Here is a 19,670-nt window from a genome sequence, read left to right as displayed (position 1 = left end):
GCAATTGGTAGGATCCTAAATTATCGAGTGCCCGTGCACAGAGCCCTCGTGGTCCTGCCGTCCGCGGGGCCACAGAGCTAACCAGCACAGGCTCAGGAGGCAGTCAGCACTGGGGAGTGTTATCTGGGTAAATACAGTATTACACTGAAGTGCCCCCTGTATTCCCCTGGTGTGCACACCAAACATGGACTTCCCAAGTGGGAATGCCCACCTAGGAAATGTGTGAGGAGAGGTGTTAATAGAGTGGGAGTTTTTTCTTCTACGGTGTATATACAGAGTTGGAAAAGGCTCTGCAAGTCTGCAAAGATTTATGGCCTTCTGTAATCAGTTGTCCTGAATTGCAAAATGAGAACACAAGGCTTTATGCTTGCATGAAGTTTATTGACAAATTACACGGGGTGGCAGACTCCACCTTGAACGTTGACTCAAATGGCGTCACTTCTGGCATCTGTTAGGAATGCAAACAGTGAATTGTTTAATCATGAAAATGAACAAGTAAAAAGAACGGCAGATCAGAAATACGAGGTCTGCACTCCTATCATTAAATTCTTATCTACTCATTTACCTGTATTTGCAGCGAAATATCCCAGCATTTCATGCTGAGAAAGCCATTTTGACAATTCTGCTAAAAGTCTACAAAGGGGGTGATGAATAAGGGCACGTAGACCTAAGATTTGATAACCGAGTTGTCTCCTGAAATGCGATGTAGTATTCGAACCTGCCTGTGAAGGAAATGTAGCTTTTGCCCATCAGATGTTCAGCTTGAAATTCCCACAAATTGTTTTAAGGAGCAGAACTCGTGGGGGTGTGGGTTTAACAGTTGCATTATACCTCCTTAACTCATGTCTCTGCTCCCTCTAGTGACCTCCAGCTCTGGCTTCCTACTGAGCTTTTAACCCCAGTCTCTCTCCTAGGGACACAGGGGCCCTGACTCATAGGGTCCTCTCTTCACAGCTCCAGCGTCCTCTTAGGTGCTGTCCCGGCTCTTCCCAGCCGCTCTCATTTTGGCCTCCTTGGGGTGTCTGACTCCTGCTCTTTCAAGCCCTAGGCCTGGTCTGTGGGGTCTCTACAAGGCTGGCTCCTTGCACTCACTCAGTGGTCAGTTTGCATCTGGGCCTGAACACCTGTCAGCATCTTGTTTGGTTCACCCTACTTCACATGGTGTAATTAACTCTGGTGCTTTCCCCCACTAAGTGGGAAGGTCCCTGGTTTGCCCTGCCTACCCACCTCAGGAAGGAGGGAGGAGCACAGGACATGGCATTAAGTACCGGGTAGATAAAGAATTTAAAGATGATCTGTGAGTGATAAAACTGTCTTATCCACAGTTCATTCCAGTTTGGGCTCTTCAGGGCGTTTCCAGACTCCTACTGTGTAAATCTATAAATCTTCACTCTGAGAGGGAACAAACATACTGCTCTACACACAATCTCTTATCTCTCTCCAGTTGTCCCCAGTGCTCATGTCTTGTCTCTGCTCCGACCCACCCCTTAACACGCCAATTGGATTATACAGTTCCTACGGAATGTCTTCTTATAAATCTACCCTTTTTCTAGTATCTTCCAGGGGCTAGATGAAGAACCCATATTCCCAGGTGATCGAGTGGATCGGTTCATGTATTAGGCACCAAGTCCGAGTCCTCACGGTGCAGTACACACACTGCATTTATTAGCAATTGGGGGCAATGAACTTGGAGATAGTAACCTCATCAAATTTGAGTATACACCAACTCCTTGCATATCTCAATGCAATTTTCATAAACACCTCAACCTCCAGATCAGCAAATCAAACACTAGGAGCAAGCCAAGGCCCACACATTATGGTAGGAAAACGCACCTACCAGTTCCCAGTTTCTGCTGTGCGGACATGGGCGGTGGTCACGGTTATCTCTCCAGCAATACCATAACTTCCACAGGGGGTACGTTTGTCACCAGATCCTGAACCTTTTTTGGCTACATCTTCTGGGAATGCGACAGAGAGAAAAACTGGGCTTTGTGGCCTGGGGACATCTTGTCCACTTGGCAGAGGACTACCATTCTGGGGGTTTGGGGTATGTTTCTGGAATTTCTGATCTGCAGGAACAGCGATGGGTACTTGGACTGCAGTGTATCTCTTCAAGGCATCTGACTGAGAAACAACAGCATGTCCAGGAAGAGGTTTCCAATCCTGAGCTTCCTGAACATTCGAGCCTACTAAAATAAAAGGTGGGGCACTGGTCTTCTTGCTGTCGTCCAGCATCACGTAAGTTGGAGAAGTAACTTTCGGTGGCTGCTGCAGAAGCTGTGGATCCTTAGGATTAGATAAATAGAGGGTTGCTTGGGGGAAAGGCACAGGTGCAGGTGGCGGTGATGGGCGACTTTGTTGATTCATATCAGTTAGACAATAAAGGGTCCACATGTTAGAATATGGTGGTGGTTGTCCTGCTTCGCTTGCTGCTATGGCTATAAAAAAAAAAATTTGCAGGCATTAAAGGTTTGGTCTCTGTATCAGGCGCTATGCACAGAAATGTCTTTATAAGTTTACATATAAACAGCTGGAGCAGTAAATATGTGCCATAAAGCATGCTAGAGAGAGGGCTAAATAGTGTTTGGTAATGTGAAAGAAGAGCGGTTCTGTCCAGTTGGAAAACGAGAACAGTGTTGGGACAGCAAGCGGCAGGGGCACTAGAGTTGTGGCTAAAGAAGCAATCTCATGCTAAGTGCCGCTTCCAGGGACACCCCCATTAGATGTGGCTGTCACAGCATCCTCAGAGAGGACTTTACCAAACTAGTGGCTTTACCAAAACAACCAACTGAAGGGCATGTGAAGCCACTGAAAAAGTGTTAATGCAGCTGCAGAGTGACTTTTTCTTTACTAAAGTCTGCATGGGGCATCATCTTTTGATTACATTATCAGTTATCTCTGGCCCTTCACAGGCACCATCATCTCCCATTAATTTGTCCCCACGTACGATCCTCTCATGATCTAGGACTCAGAACCCCAGAGAGCACCCCTTTTAGGCGAGGCTTGAGGTCAAAGGTCCTAGGTGGCAGTATGAGGCCTGTTGGTCTCAGAGGGGTTAAGAAAAAAGAGGTCTAGGGGCACCTGGGTGGCTCAGTCGGTTAAGCATCCAACTTGGGCTCAGGTCATGATCTCACGGTTGGTGAGTTCGAGCCCCACGTCGGGTTCTGGAGCCTAGAGCCTGTTTCAGATTCTCTGTCTCCCCCTCTCTCTGCCCCTCCCTCACTCGCACTCTCTGTCTCAAACATAAACATTAAAAAAAAAAAAAAAGGTCTAGGGAGTGCCATCCATCTAACCCCCAGGAATCTATGATGTCAAGTTTGACTTGCCTAGTGAAGACCGTACTGTCGTGGAGAGCTGAGTCGCAGAAGATGGGACGGAGGCGAAACTCCTTCCTGATGGAGTTTGCCCAGAGTGTGCTAAGTTCACCTTGTGAGCCCTGGGCCTTGTATCCCCGGTGTAGCTTTTCTTCTTCCCCAGAAAATAACACTATGCACATGATTAAACTGGTAAGTTTTCAGTAGCTTCAGATGCTGTCAATTGATCCTTCTGCAAAGCCAATTAAAAATATGGACAAGCCCAGTCTTCCATTTGAAATATCCTTGTAGTGCTTTAGAAAGGGCGAGGCCCTGAAAACAGTCACTCCGGATGCCAGTGCTGCATAAGCCACGAGTGTAGTGCCCGTCCTGTGTGCCAGCTCCCAACGCTGCCCTCTGCCTTCTCAGCTGTGCAGGACCCCGTCACACTGCCAGACAGAATTTGATCCCCGAACACCTGCTTTGGTAACACTTGACCATTCTGGCTCTGGGAAGAGCCGCAGTTGAGAGTGTTTCTGCAAAAGGAATGGGGGAGGTTGGCTCCTGTATGACCCATCCGTCCCTAAAAGGGAGAAGACAGGAGGCCGGGGGCGGGGCGGACCAAACGCCACAGTTAGATGGAGAGAGAGGTCAAATCGTTTCTGTATCACGGGAAAGCCCCCGAAAGATCCAGCAGCCCCGAAAGCAGCGGGGTGTTAGCACCCGTCAAGGGAGCTGGCAGGAGACCAGCCGTTTCGGCAGTGCCAGTGCCCGGTGGTCCTCCGTGCTCTCCCGTGTGACAGAACTTGGGCCTGACCCGTCCTCGCCATCCAGGCGTGAAGCCCCCCCCGTTGGCTGCAGGAGCCCCCAGCCAGGAGGCCGGGCCCAGGCCAGCTCCCCACACCCGTTCACAGAGCTCTCCTGCCGCAGCGCGAAAGCAAGGGCGACACACCACCATTTCCCTGACGCGCCACAGGCCGCAGCCTCCGGAAGGCGTTGTGCAGTTGGAGTTTACGTTCACAAGCGAGGAATTGCAAACCAACACCACCGCGGCCACCTCACGTATCTTGGGCCTGACAGTTGGCTCTTAGGGTTCTTCACTACCTGTGCCGTGTCCAAAAGTGCCGGGTGGAGCAAACTCTGAGGCCAAGCTTTGGTGATGTCACTTTAAAATCACTCATCTTGTAAGAGTAAAATCTCAAATTCAACAAAGCCTTTATGTAGGTTTGCCGTTTTAAGAACTATTTAAAAGTCTTTCGACCCATCTGTAGGGAGCCTACCTAGGGGTTACCTGAAATCTAGATGGCACCTGAAATGTAATCTTTAATTTTGTCAGTATCTAATTTTCTTACCTGGCTCCATCAAACCTTGTTCGGGTGCTGCTTCCCACTCTGGTTCGATTTCTGGCTCAGTAAGACCTTCTGGAACAGGAATGGGGGGACCACCAGATGACCTTACAGATGCACCCAAGCTCCCTGCTTTGGCAGCTTCCCCAGAGAGCGCAAGTGTGGCCTCCATCTCCTGGGTGGCAGAGTTTTCCCCGGATTCCTCCTGCCCAGGATTGCCAGGGACTAGAGCAGTAAACTCCATTTCAAGGTGCAAAGATTTTTCAGAGCCTACTGCATTGGTAGAGCCCTCTGCATCCTGGAGTTGTGCAGGCGGACCTTGCAGGGAGGTGTTGGAGTACAGAACTGCTTCTGCCTCCATTTGCACCGAGGAATATTCTGCGTCCTCCTCCGACTGTGCACGTTTTCCAGAACCTACAGCTTTGCCTGAGCCCCTCATGAGTGCTACAGGAATGGGACCAGAGGGTGATGACTGATCATTTTCTTTAAGAGTAGCAACGTCATCAGTGAAAGGGATAACTATGTGCTCTGGTATCTGCTCGACATAAGTGACTCCTTCAGTCACAGGCTCATCGTTATAGATAGAGGATATATGAACGAATGATGTGACCTCAATATCAGCCTGCAAAGGGACCTCAGGAGCTTGATCGTAAGCAGGAGGGTCTTGTTCATCCTGCAAGGGGAATGAGGAAGCCGTTGATGGCTCAGCGTCATCGTCTTTAGATTCAGAACCCAAATCTACACGGACAGATGTTTGGCTCAGAACCTGCAGGGCCACCACCTCTGCAGAATACACAGCAGGAGTGGCTGCCGCGGCATCTTCGGCAGCCTCTGAGCTGAGCACCTCCTCGGAAAACACAGGCAAACTTGTTGCCACATCCACCATTAACACGTCAGACTGATCAGAATGAATAGATGCAACGTTACCTAACGTCTGAGCAGCAAACTGAGCTGGGTCGGCTGGGACATAAGCAAACTCCAGGGAGCCAGCTGCCGGAGACGGTGACGACGGTGGGCTCATAGCCTTAGAGGTAGTTGGCTTTGAACTGGAGCCTCGAGCGGCTTCGGTCGTCTCCTCGGGCTCTGGGAGCAGCTCAGCATGAACTGATGGGAACTGAGTGGTTTTGCTGATGAACAGTGGTCCAGCTATATTGTCCTCCTCTGTGTCTGTAGATTTTTCCATCCGTGTACGTTCATGGGAAACTATGGATGTTCCTACCGGTTCTTTTACACATTCTGGTTTCTTCTCTTGTGTCATTCCTTCTGACCATCTCTCTACTAACAAACAGCCGGATGGGTTAATAAGCGTGTGTCCCCCTCCACCTGCCACCCAACTTTAAAGCAGTAACAGGTAGAACATTCAGATGGCAGTACATACACGAGTACAAAAGAGTTTGCTTTATTTCCCAACAGTGATTTCGTGTGGGTAATGAAACTTCCCTGTCCTGATCCACTCAAAAGATCCCTCACTCAGTTCATCTCCTCAGAACTAAGTGACCCTGAGCAGCACGGTGACAAAACGCATAATCAGATACCACCTTCAGCTGGTCAGCATCAGGGAAAAGACCATAACTGCCTAGAATTGAGTTGAAAACCTCCATGGAAAAAGCTTCTGATCTAAACTCCTACACAAAACCAGAGGGCAGAGGGCAAGACTTCAACCCGAGCAGTAAGTGACCTCATCTTCAGCTGATGGAATAGCTTATTAATGAAACAAATGCTGTCATGTTAATAAAGGCATTCCTCAATTTAAGAAAATGCATATATAAAATTTAACGATGAATCGGAAAACTTGACTACAGGACACTTCTATGTTAGGAAGCCCCATCTAGTCTAGCCTAAAAATGGTAGTGATCTTGCTGGCAAGATCTGATAATGCAGGCCAAGCCATACTGACCCAGACAAGAGGGGCCGAGAGAGAACTCTGGACCCATGTGTACGTGTGGACTCGGTGAGTCCTCGGGCAGGAAGAAGTTCCCATGGCTGGGGATGGCGAGAGGGCTGGCGACGTGCAGAAACTCCTAGGACTGGAAAACTGCTGTGAGCCCCTTTTCTCAGCTCCGCATCTGCCTGCCACCACCCCCCCCCCCCCCCCCCCCCGGCCCTTCCTTGTCGCACGCGGTCACATCTGCTTGCCGCACTGAGGATTCTCTCTTGGGGAAATGTTTCCCTAATACCAGAATGCTATCTGCAGGAAAAGCACAAAGTGTGTTTCAGTTTTGTTCTTAGTCCTCCCACAAGGTTTATTATTCCTTGGCTTTGACCTTCCTGGAGTCTCAACTGCATGGCCAGAGTTTCACAAGTCTCTTCACCTCGGCTGGGCCCAACCTCCCCCACACCAACAGCACACTACTTCTCAAACCCCCCCACTCAGCTGCCTGTCTCCCCCCAGCTCTTCCCGGCTAAGCCCCAAGCTGTCCTCCACAGGCAAGCGGCTCGGGGTTGGCCAGCAACCCCAACGAAAAGGGCTTTGCGTTTTTTTATGGGGGTGGGAGGGTAGGATTCTTCTCTGCAAACACTCCCTCGGATACTTTGTTGCTTGAATCCTAGCCATAGTAGTAGCCCCTAACTCTGCTTCTGCATTTCCTCTTCCCAGGGACACTTCCACTCTCTCTGCTTGGCCTCGCTTTCCCTGTGCAAGAGTTTGAAAAATGCTGCGAGGGTGAATGAGGGGCTCACTTTCTGTGAATCTCTTCTCCCAAGTATCCAGGCACTGGACTTTGTTTTGTACAATTTCTTCAGCATTATGGCTGTTGATAGGAGGCTAGGTGTGATACCAGCCCCTCCATCAGAGCTGAAAGTGAACTCTCTCCTTCCCCACTGAATCTCACCTAGCACAACATCTGGCAGTGGGTAGGAATGTACATATTTGTTAAATGAAATAATGAATTGGGCTTTAAGGATATGTAGCACTTGAAAGGTGGAAAGGAACTCCTGGAGAGGGGAGCAGCATAAAGCAAAACTCAGAAGACAACAAACTGTCTTGTACTTAATGGGAGCGAGGATTGCAAAGGCAGGATAGATGCAGATTGCAGGAAGCTGCGTTTGCATTCAGGGGCCTGTAAAGGGATGAAAATTTACACACTATGACAGACCTGTCACAAAGCATTACTTTCTCTGTCTGCATTAAAATGCTCATTTCTACATGGCAAAATTTAGTTGATCTAAGTTTAAAGTATTTATCCCTTCTAGTTTAAAAGTCTCCTTTGGTTAATTGGTTAATTATTCACCCTTTTGGGGTATCGCTCTTTTATCGAAGGTTCTCCCACTTCTAAAGAGGGAATGTGAATGTGAGAGTTAGCTCTGGTTCTGACCCATGTAGCCCTTTCCTGCCACCTGTCTGTGACCTCTGGTGGAGGCACAGCACCTATTGCCTGTGCTCTGGGCGTTGTCTCTGACTTTGCTGTATTTCCTGAAGTATTTCCACCCTGTGAAAAATGTGGCCTGTTACTTCACTCAAGGACTGGGAGAGCCCTTCCTAATTTGTTCCTCTTTAGCGTCTGAGGCCTAGCTGCCAATTTTGATTCAGTCCCAGCTTGGACATTTTGTGCTGTAGCTCTCAGCTGGCAGGTTGAGCAACTGCACTTTTCTCAGCCCGACGCCCTGCGAGTTCAGCACTCTGGGACAATCGAAACACATCTGCACCAACTAAAAGCCACATGCAGATCCTGGGGCATCAGAAATCTTATCTCAGGCCCATCTGAGAAAGACTCTCCATTATTTCTAATCTGCTTCAAATAGAATTTTTTATTCAACAAATACTTACTGAATGTCTGATCACAATTACAATTATGGTGGAGGTGCTGAATGTAGCATAGGTTATGTTAAACGATGCTAATCACACTGCTTCTCCGAGAGGCACCCAGGAAAGCAAAGAGCAAGCGTTTTGTTCACGTTTTAGGGAATTCCAATCAGAGATTTTACCTTCCTTATAACTGCTCTGGATCTCCGCTGGCAATTGTTATGCACGCCCTAGTACCACAGCCCCATTGCCAGGAAGGACTTCTCATTTCCCCTCCCTTTGCAGCAGGAGATGAGCTTATATCCTAACTTTACCCACCCACCCCCCTCCTCCCTGGCATATATAAAATAAAACCTTGTAAGGTGCCTGGGTGGCTCAGTCGGTTAAGCAACCAATTTCGACTCAGGTCAAGCTCTCACAGTCCATGGGTTCAAGCCCTGCATCCTCTCTGTGCTGACAGCTCAGAGCCTGGAGCCCCCTTCCATTTCTGTGTCTCCTTCTCTCTCTGCCTCTCCCGCCCTCTCTCTTTCTCTCTCTCTCAAAAACAAATTTTAAAAAAAAATTTTAAATATAAACTTGACTCTACCAGAATCTTTGGCTTGTAAATTAAAATTCCACTCTGGAAAGTCCAAGATCTTCTCTCAACAAAAACAGGTTCCTGCAAAACTCCAAAGTGTTAGCTTTCTTGCTATGAACTTGGGAGACTCAGTACGGAGTAACGACTTCCTTGCTCTAGCTATTTTCGCCTTTTCTCCTAAAGCAAATGAATACGTCAATGGGTAGACATGAACGGAGTGAACAGGAACAATCAGAGGCTATCTGAAATCATGTATACTAGAGTTTAATATTTTTGCAAAAGTATCCCTACAACACCAAAGAGTTTGGATTTTGTGAACAATAGGGAGCTATCAAGGCTCCTGACTAGCAGAGCGATACATTTCTCAAAGATGTTCTCCCTTCATGTACTGACTCTTGGGTCCTGCTGTCCCTGACCTCCTTGTCCTAATTTTCTGGTTTGCCCTATCTGCTTTCTCTCTCAATCCTAATTAGCTCTGTTTCTGCCCCTAGTCTGACCCCAACTCTTGACTATATCATTGGCTCAATGATTTGTTTGCTGTCTTTAGTATGGACTATTCCCCCAACTGATTAATCTTAACACAGTGGAAAAGCATAAAAGGCCCAAGCCCGCTTCCCAACATCACCACCACAGAATCATTTGAACCCTTTTCAACTTAATGTAATTCTTACCTTGGTACAAATTTTACCACCCTGTCTAGACAAATACAAGACTTGGAGAGATAAAAAGATCATTTTGGCACATCACCCATCCCTGTTTAGGGCATCAGTGTAGCTTGATTTCCTTACTAGAAAAAAAAATGCCCAGGAAAGTGCAGAGTAAGCACCAGGGCTTCACAAAATTTAGTATAGGCTGTCCTGAAATTGATACATTTCTCATTTACTTAATAAGAGAGAATAGCTACAAGTATATGTAACCAACCATGAAAATAATGCATGAGAATAGAATTTGGTACAAGAATTAAACTAAAAATTGGGGCACCCAGGTGGCACACTTGGTTAAGCTTCCAACGCTTGACTTCAGCTCAGGTCATGATCTCACCATTTCGTGAGCCCCACATCGGGCTCTGTGCTGACAGCGTGGAGCCTCTTTGGGATTCTCTCTCCCTCTCTCTCTGCCCCTCCCCTGCTCAAGCTCTGTCTCTGTCAAAAACAAACTTAAAAAAGGTTTTAAAACTAAGAATTAAACTAAAAACTTCATAAATGTTTGATATGAGTAAGTAGCTCAAGACAACATCTAATGATACACATAACTGCTATGGTGCTGCATAGAAATTGAAACTGGGCCCAGGGGCGCCTGGGTGGCGCAGTCGGTTAAGCATCCGACTTCAGCCAGGTCACGATCTCGCGGTCCGTGAGTTCGAGCCCCGCGTCAGGCTCTGGGCTGATGGCTCGGAGCCTGGAGCCTGTTTCCGATTCTGTGTCTCCCTCTCTCTCTGCCCCTCCCCCGTTCATGCTCTGTCTCTCTCTGTCCCAAAAATAAATAAAAAACGTTGAAAAATTAAAAAAAAAAAAAAAAAAAAAGAAACTGGGCCCAAAGATCCACAACAGTGCATGACGGTAATTACTGTTCTATGGCCAAGCCAAGAATGTCCAAGATGACTACGAAAAGCTAACAGGTTAACTCAGGGTGGGCTAGGCCTCCTTGGTTCTTCAGAAGAGTTTGTTATTTCCTGGACAGGCTGATACTAGAAACCGGACTGAATTAAGCTTAGGGGGATGTTAGGTGATAGTGGTGTTGAGATTACATTTACCACTCTGAACAGGAAAGTGCTTCCCACCCTCCTCACTGAGTGCTGAAAAAATGACAACTAGCACAATCTGGCTTCAGGGTCTACACAACATGATGGAGGAAGAAGTGAAAGAGGAGGAGATACTGTGGGGAAAGGGAGCTGAAATTCCTCTCCCTTCACTCTTTTAGTTGAAGAATTTCAAGTTTTTCCAGAGGGATCCTAGAATGCTATTTACTGTAGAAAGAGCATGAGTTATGCTTCTAGGAAGATCTCAGTTTACATCCCAACTCTACCGATTACTTAATATTTAGAAGCTTACAAGTTATGTAATCACACCCAAGCATCAGATTTCTCACGTAAAATTGCAATGATGTTACCTACTTATAAAGGTGTCTTAATTGACAAAATATATTGTAAGTACCTAGGACAAAACAGGTACATGTATACCTCATTTTATCGCACTTTATTTTACTTTGCGAGTATTGCATTTTTTACAAACTGAAGGTTTGTGGCAACCCTGTTAAGCAAGGCCACTGACTGGCTGTTCCCCCCATCTTTCTCCCTCTGCTGGGACCTCCCCATTCCCTGAGACACAACAATATTGAAATTAGGCCGATCGATAACCCTACAATGGCCTCTAAGTGCTCAAGTGAAAGAAAGAGTCTCATGTCTCTTACTTTAAATCAAAAGCTAGAAAATGATTAAGCTTAGTGAGGAAGGCATGGTGAAAGCTGAGATAGGCTGAACTCTTATGCCAACCAGTTAGCCAAATTGTGAATGCAAAGAAAAGTTCTTAAAGGAAATTGAAAGTGCTAAACCAGTGAACACACGAATGATAAGAAAGCGAAACAGCCTTATTGCTGATAGGGAGAACGTTTTAGTGTTCCGGATAGAAGCTCCAACCAGCCACAACATTCCCTTAGACCAAAAGCCTAATCCAGAGCAAAGTCCTAACTCTCGTCAATTCTATCAAGTCTGAGAGAGGAGGAAGCTGCAGAAGAAACGTCTGAGGCGAGCAGAGGTGGTTCATGAGGTTTAAGGAAAAACACCGTCTCCGTAACATCAACGTGCAAGGGGAAGCAGCAAGTGCTGATGTAGAAGCCGCCGCAATTATCCAGGAGATCTAGCTAGATCATGACTGAGGGTGGCTACACTAAACAACAGATTTTCAATGTAGGTGAGACATTCTTATATTAGAAGATGCTGTCTAGGCCTTTAATAGCTAGAGAGAAGTCAATGCCTGCCTTCAAAGCTCCAAAGGACAATCTGACTGTCTTGTTAGGGGCTACTGCAGCTGGTGACTTTGAGTTGAAGCCAATGCTCTTTTCCCATTCTGAAAATCCTGGGGGTCTTCAGAATTATGCTAAATCTACTCTGCATGGGCTCTATAAATGGGACAACAAAGCCTGGTAACAGCATGTCCATTTACACTATGGCTTACTGAATATTTTATTTACTTACTTTTATTAATTTTTTTAATGTTTATTTTTGAGAGAGACAGACAGAACATGAGCAGGGGAGGGGCAGAGAGAGGGAGGGAGACACAGAATCTGAAGCAGGCTCCAGATTCTGAGCTGTCAGCACAGAGCCCAACACGAAGCCCGAACTCATGGACTGCGAAATCATGATCTGAGCCAAAGTCAGATGCTTAACTGACTGAGCCACCCGGGCGCCCCGGTTAACTGAATAAACTGAGGGTTTAGAGTTTAAACCCCCTAAACTCTGGGTTGAGACCTGCCACTTAGAGAAAAATATTCCTTTCAAAATATTACTGCTCAGGGACAATGTACCTGGTCATCCAAGAGCTCTGATGGAGGCGTACAATGAGGTGAATGTGGTTTTCATACCTGCTAATACATCGATACTGCAGTCCATGAATCAAGAAGTAATTTCAACTTTCAAATCTCATTATTTAAGAAATACATTTTGTAAGGCTATAGTTGCAAAAGATAATGATTCCTCTGATGGATCTGGGCAAAGTCAGTTGAAAACCTTTGGAAAGGAGTCACCATTCTAGATGCCATTAAGAACATTTGTGACTCATGGGAAGAGGTCAAAATATCAACATTAACAGGCATCTAGAAGAAGTTAATTCCAAAGTCATGGATGAATTTGAGGGGTTCATGACTTCAGTGGGGGAAGTCACTGCAGATGGGGTGAAAACAGCAAGACAGCCAGAATTAGGAGTGAAGCCAGAAGAAGTGACTGAATTGCTGCAGTCTCAGGATAAAACTTGAACAGAGGAAGAGTTGCTCCTTATGGATGAGCAAAGAAAGTGGTTTCTTGAGATGGTCTACAATCCTGGTGAAGACCGTTGAAAGAATTTAGAATATTCCATAAACTTAGTTGCTCAAGTAGCAGCAGGGTTTGAGAAGACTGACTGGGGTTGGAAAGAAGTTCTACTGTGGGTAAAATGCTATCAAATAGCATCACATGCCATAGAGAAATCATTCATGAAGAGTCAATCGATGTGGCAAACTTTATTGTTGTCTTATTTTAAGAAATTGCTACAGATACCCCAACTTTCAGGGACCACCACCCTGATCAGTCAGCAGCCATCAACATCAAGAGCAACCATCAAGCTCTCTGGAAGCTCAGATGGTAGTTACCTTTTAATTCATTTTATTTTTTTTTTTTTTAGCAGTAAAGTTTTTTAAATTAAGGTATGTACACTTTTTTTAGACATAATACTATTGCACACTTAATAGACTACAGTATAGTATAAAACGTAATTTTTATATGCACTGGGAAATGAAAAAAGTTCATCTGACTGGCTTTATTGCAGTATTTGCTTTCTTGTGGTGGTCTGGAACTAAACCCACAGTATCTCCAAGGTAAGCCTGTACTCAATGATTCCATTCCTTTTTCCTTTCTTTTCCTACCATATACTAAGTGGTAGAACTTAAGAGACAACTCTTTTGCTTTAAAATAGAGCTGAGTTTCTAAAATCCCCCCAATTAATGATTCATCTCTATTAACAAAGAAACTCCTGAGAAGACTGAAAAATTGCGGCACTTTTCATGGATTCATGTGGTAGTGAGATCTGTTTAATCAAATTGCAAAAAAAAAAAAAAAAAACAACAAGAAGGGAGTCCAAGAAAGTTTCACAGCATGAACTACTTTGGAAATAGGCATATATGGGTGAAATGCCACAGTGGAGGCCTGGACAGTCAGGGACTATCCCATAGGTCCTAGGCTCTGGAAAATGAGGAAATGATGAGAGACAACAGAGAAGTGAGAAAAGTTTGCTTCGTATCTGGTACTTTTCCTCCCCACCTCTTCCATCACCTGAGTTTGTATGAATTTTTAAGGGCACTGGGAGATGGGTGAACCCTGTCTGTCCTATAAAGAAGCTACCAAAAATGGGCCTCCTTCCAAGAAAAATCCAGGATGAAGTGTTCAAATAAAAGGGTATGCGCAAGGATGTACTGTAGACAAAAACCAATGTCTTTCACAGTCACATCTGATAGTTGGGAGGTGAGTGGGGACCAATGCATTAGGGATGGGAGTTAGCCTTTGCCCCACATCAGCAAGCGCTAATACCTGCTACTGCCTTTAGGTTGACCTAGCCTCATGCTGAAGAGACTGAAAGACCAAAGTAAGGGTCAGTTCACATGGTCCTCAAAGAATGGTCCACTTTTCCATATTGCACATCACTGAAATCTTGGGAGAGCCACAATCCTTGGGACCGAGAGAGCATGTAGGGTACTATAGGTGCCACCATATACAGCAGCGGGATCCACAGAAGGGAAGTCTGTCTAGAGGAGAAGGTGCCACTTGTTCTACCTACATTTTTATTGTAGAGAACCCAACAACCATGCAGCCAAATGTACTTGGCACTCCCACAGGAATTGCGTTTGGGGAATTAAGCCAGTTAGAAGATAGGAGGATGTCATTCAGGGGAGGAAATGCCCTACCAAATGGAAACTGCCTCTATATCCCTAGATAGTCCCTCTTTAGCCCAGAGTGATGCTTTCCTGGATACACACAGACTCATGCAGTCTCTACGATAGGACCTAAGTTAATGGACACTGTTTTCCATTAATAAACCAGTTGATACAACAATAAAAGGCAGACAAATGAGCCAAACTGGTATTAGTTAACAATGAAATCAATATATTTTCTGGTCATATCTTCATGTTACCTTCCCATCTCCCCAGTAAACTAGAATAAGCAATGTTCATTTCTACTCTACTGCCAAAGAGCAATCTAGGTCTACAGCCATTCAGTCTGTTAATTAAAGTAATCCACATTAATTTAGTCCACTTGTTAAGCTGAATGGTGGGTAAGTTCTTCAGTAAACAAATTAGTCTCAAAAGCTACCAGTTAGAAGAGCCTGGGTGTCTCAGACAATTGGGCATCTGACCTCAGCTCAGGTTATGATCTCGTGGTTCATGAGATCGAGCCCCACGTCGGGATCTGTGCAGACAACTCAGAGCCTAGAGCCCACTTCAGATTCTGTGTCCCCCCCCCCTCTCTGCCCCTTTCTGCTTGCACTCTCTCTCTCTCTCAAAAATAATAAACATTAAAAAAAATTTTTTTTAAAGCTACCAGTTAGCTACCTCCCACCATAAAGATTCACCGACTTTATCACCACTCTCAAACATAGTAAGCCTGCACAATCCCAATCCTCTCAAACATAGCTCCTGGTATAGACAGCACGAGTACAAAGAGAAAGGTTCACAGGGAAGGGGAGAGTTGTCGGGGTTCTTGCACTTGTCTGTATGTCCTGCTGGTGGTAAGCAAATCCCAGACCTGTGTCTCATGGTAAGCTGGGAATGTCCTCAGGACCCTGCAGGGAAGAAGCCAGGCTAGATAGTAAAATATTCCTGAACCACAGCAATGGACTCTCCTGCCCCTTCAAATGCTGACTCTTGCTAGCCTTAATCTCATTTTCTGTTTTGGGTCTTTTGCCATAAACCCAAATCCCTCATGATCTTTACATTTTCCTAGATCCTACTCCTGACTTCTCCCTATCTTGACTATGTTATCTACTGGCATCACCAAACTGGTAGAGTATAAAAGTGGCTTAAACTCACTGATCCTACCTTTTCTTTCTCCACAGTCATTCCAAAATGTTGGCCAGTTAAAGCAGCAAAAATACTTCGTTATTTCTCTCCCTGCCCGGGAGTCTCCCATTTTCTCCACAAAATTTTGCCAAAAGCTTCTTCTTACCATTCTTTTAGATATGCATGCCTGTCCTTGGGATCACCCTTTTGCTTTTAGTGAGCCACCCAAATTGTCACCATGTAACTATGCTTTTCTCTTACTCCCCATCTGACTTTTCTCGGTGCTCCTCTGTCAATGCAGTTTCATGCGGTCACGTCCACCTAGACATTTACACATATACATAAAACACAATTTTTCAAAGCCCTGTACAGCCCTATGTCAGAGAGATGGGCTGGAGAAGACCACTTTCTATGAAAAACTTGGGACAGAAAAGATGGTCAGTGACAATTGATTTCTTGCCCTCCAACTGAACTGCAGTTAACCTACCATAGGAGGAAAAAAGAAAAAAAGATGTTTTTTTTCTTAATAAAAATATCTTCCAAGAAGAGTGTTTATACAACTTTCCTAAGTAGTGCATCTATTACTACAACATCCAGTTTTCTTCAAAGTTCATTGTACTTCCTTAAAGATAGAGGACATTAGGAAGGGTCTGAGTCATAGTTTATACATACTGTTCTAGGTCTCATTTTACCAAATGGTTTGAAGATGAGTGTTTCCTATGTTTGTCTTTTAAAGATTTAAAATCCCCCAAAATGTCAGTTTCCAATCTTCAAAAAAAAAAAAAAATGATCCAATAATAAAAATTAAACTGTGATTAAACAAACATCAGTATAATTAAACAAAATATTTATGGGCATGATTCTGAAGCTTGAATGTATGCTAGTAATGATGCAATGATTTATAACTAGTATTATTAAACTGTTACTACTTGTGGTACTTACCTTCAATCAGATGAAATTGTTTAACGAGATCTTTTATATCCAGAGAAGTATTCCCTGAAGGAATAAATGCAGGAAATTAGAGACATCAAATTCCCAACTTAAAATGCCTTCCTTTTCAAAGCAACAAATATATAATCTCAAGGAATAACAAACCTTCTCTAAACACAATGAGTTCTTTAAAATAAACTGCTGCAAACTGGGTGATGTTTGGTGGGTTGGTTTTGAGAACGGCTCTGCTAAGTCCCTCGAGCAGAGTCTTGAGGCCATAAGGTACGACAAGTCTGGGCTTTGAAGAAATCATTTGGGCAGGATGTCTGTAATATCAACTATAATGAAGAAAAACAAGGTCTTATAAATAGTATATGATAGCTTCTGACAACAAATCTGTCTCCTATAGAAATTATTACCTTTAGTTCCAATTTCTAGGCATTTATTCTAGCAAAGTGGGCTAATTCTTAATGGTAGTTAACACACAGGCATGAGTGCGTACACACACACACACACACACACACACACACACACACACACACTAGCTCATTATGTGCAGATGAGCAATAGAGTAGCACTATTAAACCCCCTGGGGAAAGCCCTGGTGAGAACTCTAGGATGATAGTAAAAACAAAGAACCAACCAAACAAAACTTGTTTCTGTAAAATTTAGTAAATATTTTGTGCAGAATTTCAAGAAAGATAAATTAAGCTCGTGTATCGGTGCCTAAACATCCTTTGAAATTACATGGGCACTGGCTTTTTCTCTGTACCTTCATCAGATAGAATTGTCGAATAGAGTTTCTACAAGAAAACATCTTTTTCCTCATTTTTCTAAATGTATCCCTGAACACGTTGATCGTCTTTCAATATACAATTTTTAGCCTTTGCTTTAACAATCAGAATAGGTATAATTTACTTATGGTATCACACCACCCACTACCCTATGCACGTCTCTCTTTTCTCCTATCCTCCCTTAACCTCTGCCCTAGTCTTCCCCTCTCTCCCCTTTCTGCAGCCTTTCTGATTTTAAGTGGTACCAAGGGTATTGCATAGTCCAACCTGTAATGCTCAAGAATTGCAAAGATTGCCATCCTAAACTGTGTGTCAGTGTGTGTGTGTGTGTGTGTGTTCTGTTTCACTGTACAAGATGATTTCAGGAGGTTTATAAATACATGTAAAGAACAGAAGTAACTATTTAAGGAAAGGAGTTCAATGGTAAGGGAAAAATCATGGTAGGAAAAATATGATGAAACCACAGGTAAGGTTAGTATCCCCATGCAAGCCATACATCCTACACTTTGATGGAGATGGCGTGTCAAATCAGCCCCTGAGCTACCAGGCAGCCATCACAAAATAGGAAAAATTTGGTTAAATGGTTCATGTTTCTGAGATAAAAAATCAGTTGCCTGGGAGACTCGGAGGCATTCTGAACACCGAGTCCCAGGAGAAATTTCTCCCCCAGGTCCTCATAAAGAGGGGAATAGTGTGATATAATGAATCATGTCAACAACATCCCTACAGTTGAGTAACGAGTTTCATAGAGCTAAGTTGCAGTGTTTAGTTACAGCAATTATATAAGGAGCCAACCTCTAATAAAAAGTTGTGTGTCATAACAAAATGCTGAATATTTAAAAGCAGTTTCATCTTCCCAAAGGTCAGGGAAAAAAAAATGAATCTCTGTTGGTCAAAGCAAATCTTTTGAGGATATAATTAAGTGTATTGAATCCTTTAATGAAAATCTACTCTCAAAGTTTAAGTCAACTTGACCTTTACTGAATTAAACTATCTTTAAAAAACCACTAGTGCGCAAAAAGCAAACAAAAACAAAAAAACAACCAAAACAACCCCACACCACTAGTGCAGCTTTGGCAGGCTACAAGCTAAACGTTAAGGGATGTAGGCAGTAATTGTATGCATGATCCACAGATACGCTATTTTTGTGTGCATGTGTATATAATTTTTTTTCAAGTACACATTTTGCACCCCAGTGTGAGTGGATAAGTCACGTTTGGAAAAGCGGCTTACCGGCAGCCATGATGGAGCTACCCAAACACCCTTTCTGTAGGCAGTTGGCAGTTGCTGCCACCAACCGTGGACAGAACGGCCGTACAGTGATCCTATTGGTTCTCCGCGCAGGCGGTATGCCGCGCCCCCAACCACTCCACACTCTGGGAGTGTGCGAGGCCTTTCAGTGCACCAAGACCTGGGATGCTGTACGTCCTACAACACAGTCCCATGAGAAAAATTGTCCTGAGCAAGTTGAGAAATACTGCGACACCAAGCAGGACTACATCGACGGGTACTCAGAGACAGACACACACACACACACACACACACACAGAGCTTAAAACCGACCGCTTAATTCTACCCAAATCTCTCCTTTAGAGGTTACTTGTCCAAAACTTCTTTTACTACCCCGACCCCTGTGCTGAACTGTGAGCTTGCGTTTTTACTCACTTCCCCAGGGCTAACGCCTGAGCGGGACAACGGTGCTGTAGGCTGAGAATGCGGGAGTGCGGGCTTCAGAGCCACAGGAAACGTCAACAATACACACCGCTCCCTTAAGACCTACGTTGGGGTCTGTGCTTGGTTTGCCGTTGGTTTGGTGGGAAGGGCAGCGAAACGGAGAGCGGACGTCCCGGTTCCGCGTCTAGTTCAGGAGGCGCAGGTGGCAGACCCACCGCCGGGACTCCCGGAGCTCCGCCACACCCACGGTTGTGAGCCTGCCCTTCCCCATGGGCCTCCCACTCCGAGGGCCCTCCGTCTTCCCCAGCACTGGAAGAACCATCCACCGAGCCCACCGCGAGAGGCGCCCCGAGGGCGTGACCGCCTCCTGGGCCGCAGGGCGGGGGGGGGGGGGGGGCCTTTTCTCCAGACTCCCCCACCTTTTCCTTTCCGCCTACGCTATAAAAAGCTTCCTCGTTGCCCCCTTGCCGGCGGCTCCTGAAGGAGTAGAAGCGTTGAGCTGGGTATTTATAGCCCTGTGGACGTCAGGGCGTGCGTCACAAAGCTCCTCCCTCCTGCTGAGGGCTCGCGGTC

General features: G+C 45.2%; 1 protein-coding gene across 5 annotated transcripts; it reads right to left on the bottom strand.

Annotated features, from left to right (window-relative positions):
• Positions 1-360: 360 nt before the first annotated feature.
• Positions 361-19,639, bottom strand: CABYR (calcium binding tyrosine phosphorylation regulated). 5 transcript variants are annotated; one of them, XM_053902511.1, is made up of 5 exons: positions 19,517-19,639; positions 16,795-16,967; positions 16,642-16,695; positions 5,567-5,917; positions 361-2,438 (listed from the first exon to the last, which is right to left on the bottom strand). In XM_053902511.1, the coding sequence occupies exons 2-5, from the start codon at positions 16,940-16,942 to the stop codon at positions 1,834-1,836; spliced, it is 1,158 nt and encodes a 385-aa protein (XP_053758486.1). In that variant the 5' UTR covers positions 16,943-16,967; positions 19,517-19,639; the 3' UTR covers positions 361-1,833. The 5 variants fall into 5 exon arrangements, with proteins under 5 accessions (XP_053758486.1, XP_053758487.1, XP_053758488.1 ...); XM_053902512.1 differs by lacking the exon at positions 19,517-19,639 and adding an exon at positions 19,204-19,404; XM_053902513.1 differs by lacking the exon at positions 19,517-19,639 and adding an exon at positions 18,657-18,788.
• Positions 19,640-19,670: the final 31 nt, after the last annotated feature.

The sequence above is a fragment of the Panthera pardus genome, unplaced genomic scaffold, assembly GCF_024362965.1.
Source record: "Panthera pardus isolate Hobbes unplaced genomic scaffold, ASM2436296v1 HiC_scaffold_15, whole genome shotgun sequence".
Lineage (NCBI taxonomy): Eukaryota > Metazoa > Chordata > Mammalia > Carnivora > Felidae > Panthera > Panthera pardus.
This window is presented reverse-complemented; position numbering and strand designations above follow the sequence as displayed.

Excerpts from the sequence above, each read along its gene's own strand:
- CABYR (XM_019465528.2), bottom strand. The coding sequence starts at position 5,525 with ATGGTGGATGTGGCAACAAGTTTGCCTGTGTTTTCCGAGGAGGTGCTC. Across the intron at positions 2,439-4,645 it reads ACAAGGTTTGATGGAGCCAG|CCATAGCAGCAAGCGAAGCA; the intron begins GTAAGAAAATTA and ends TTTTTTTTATAG.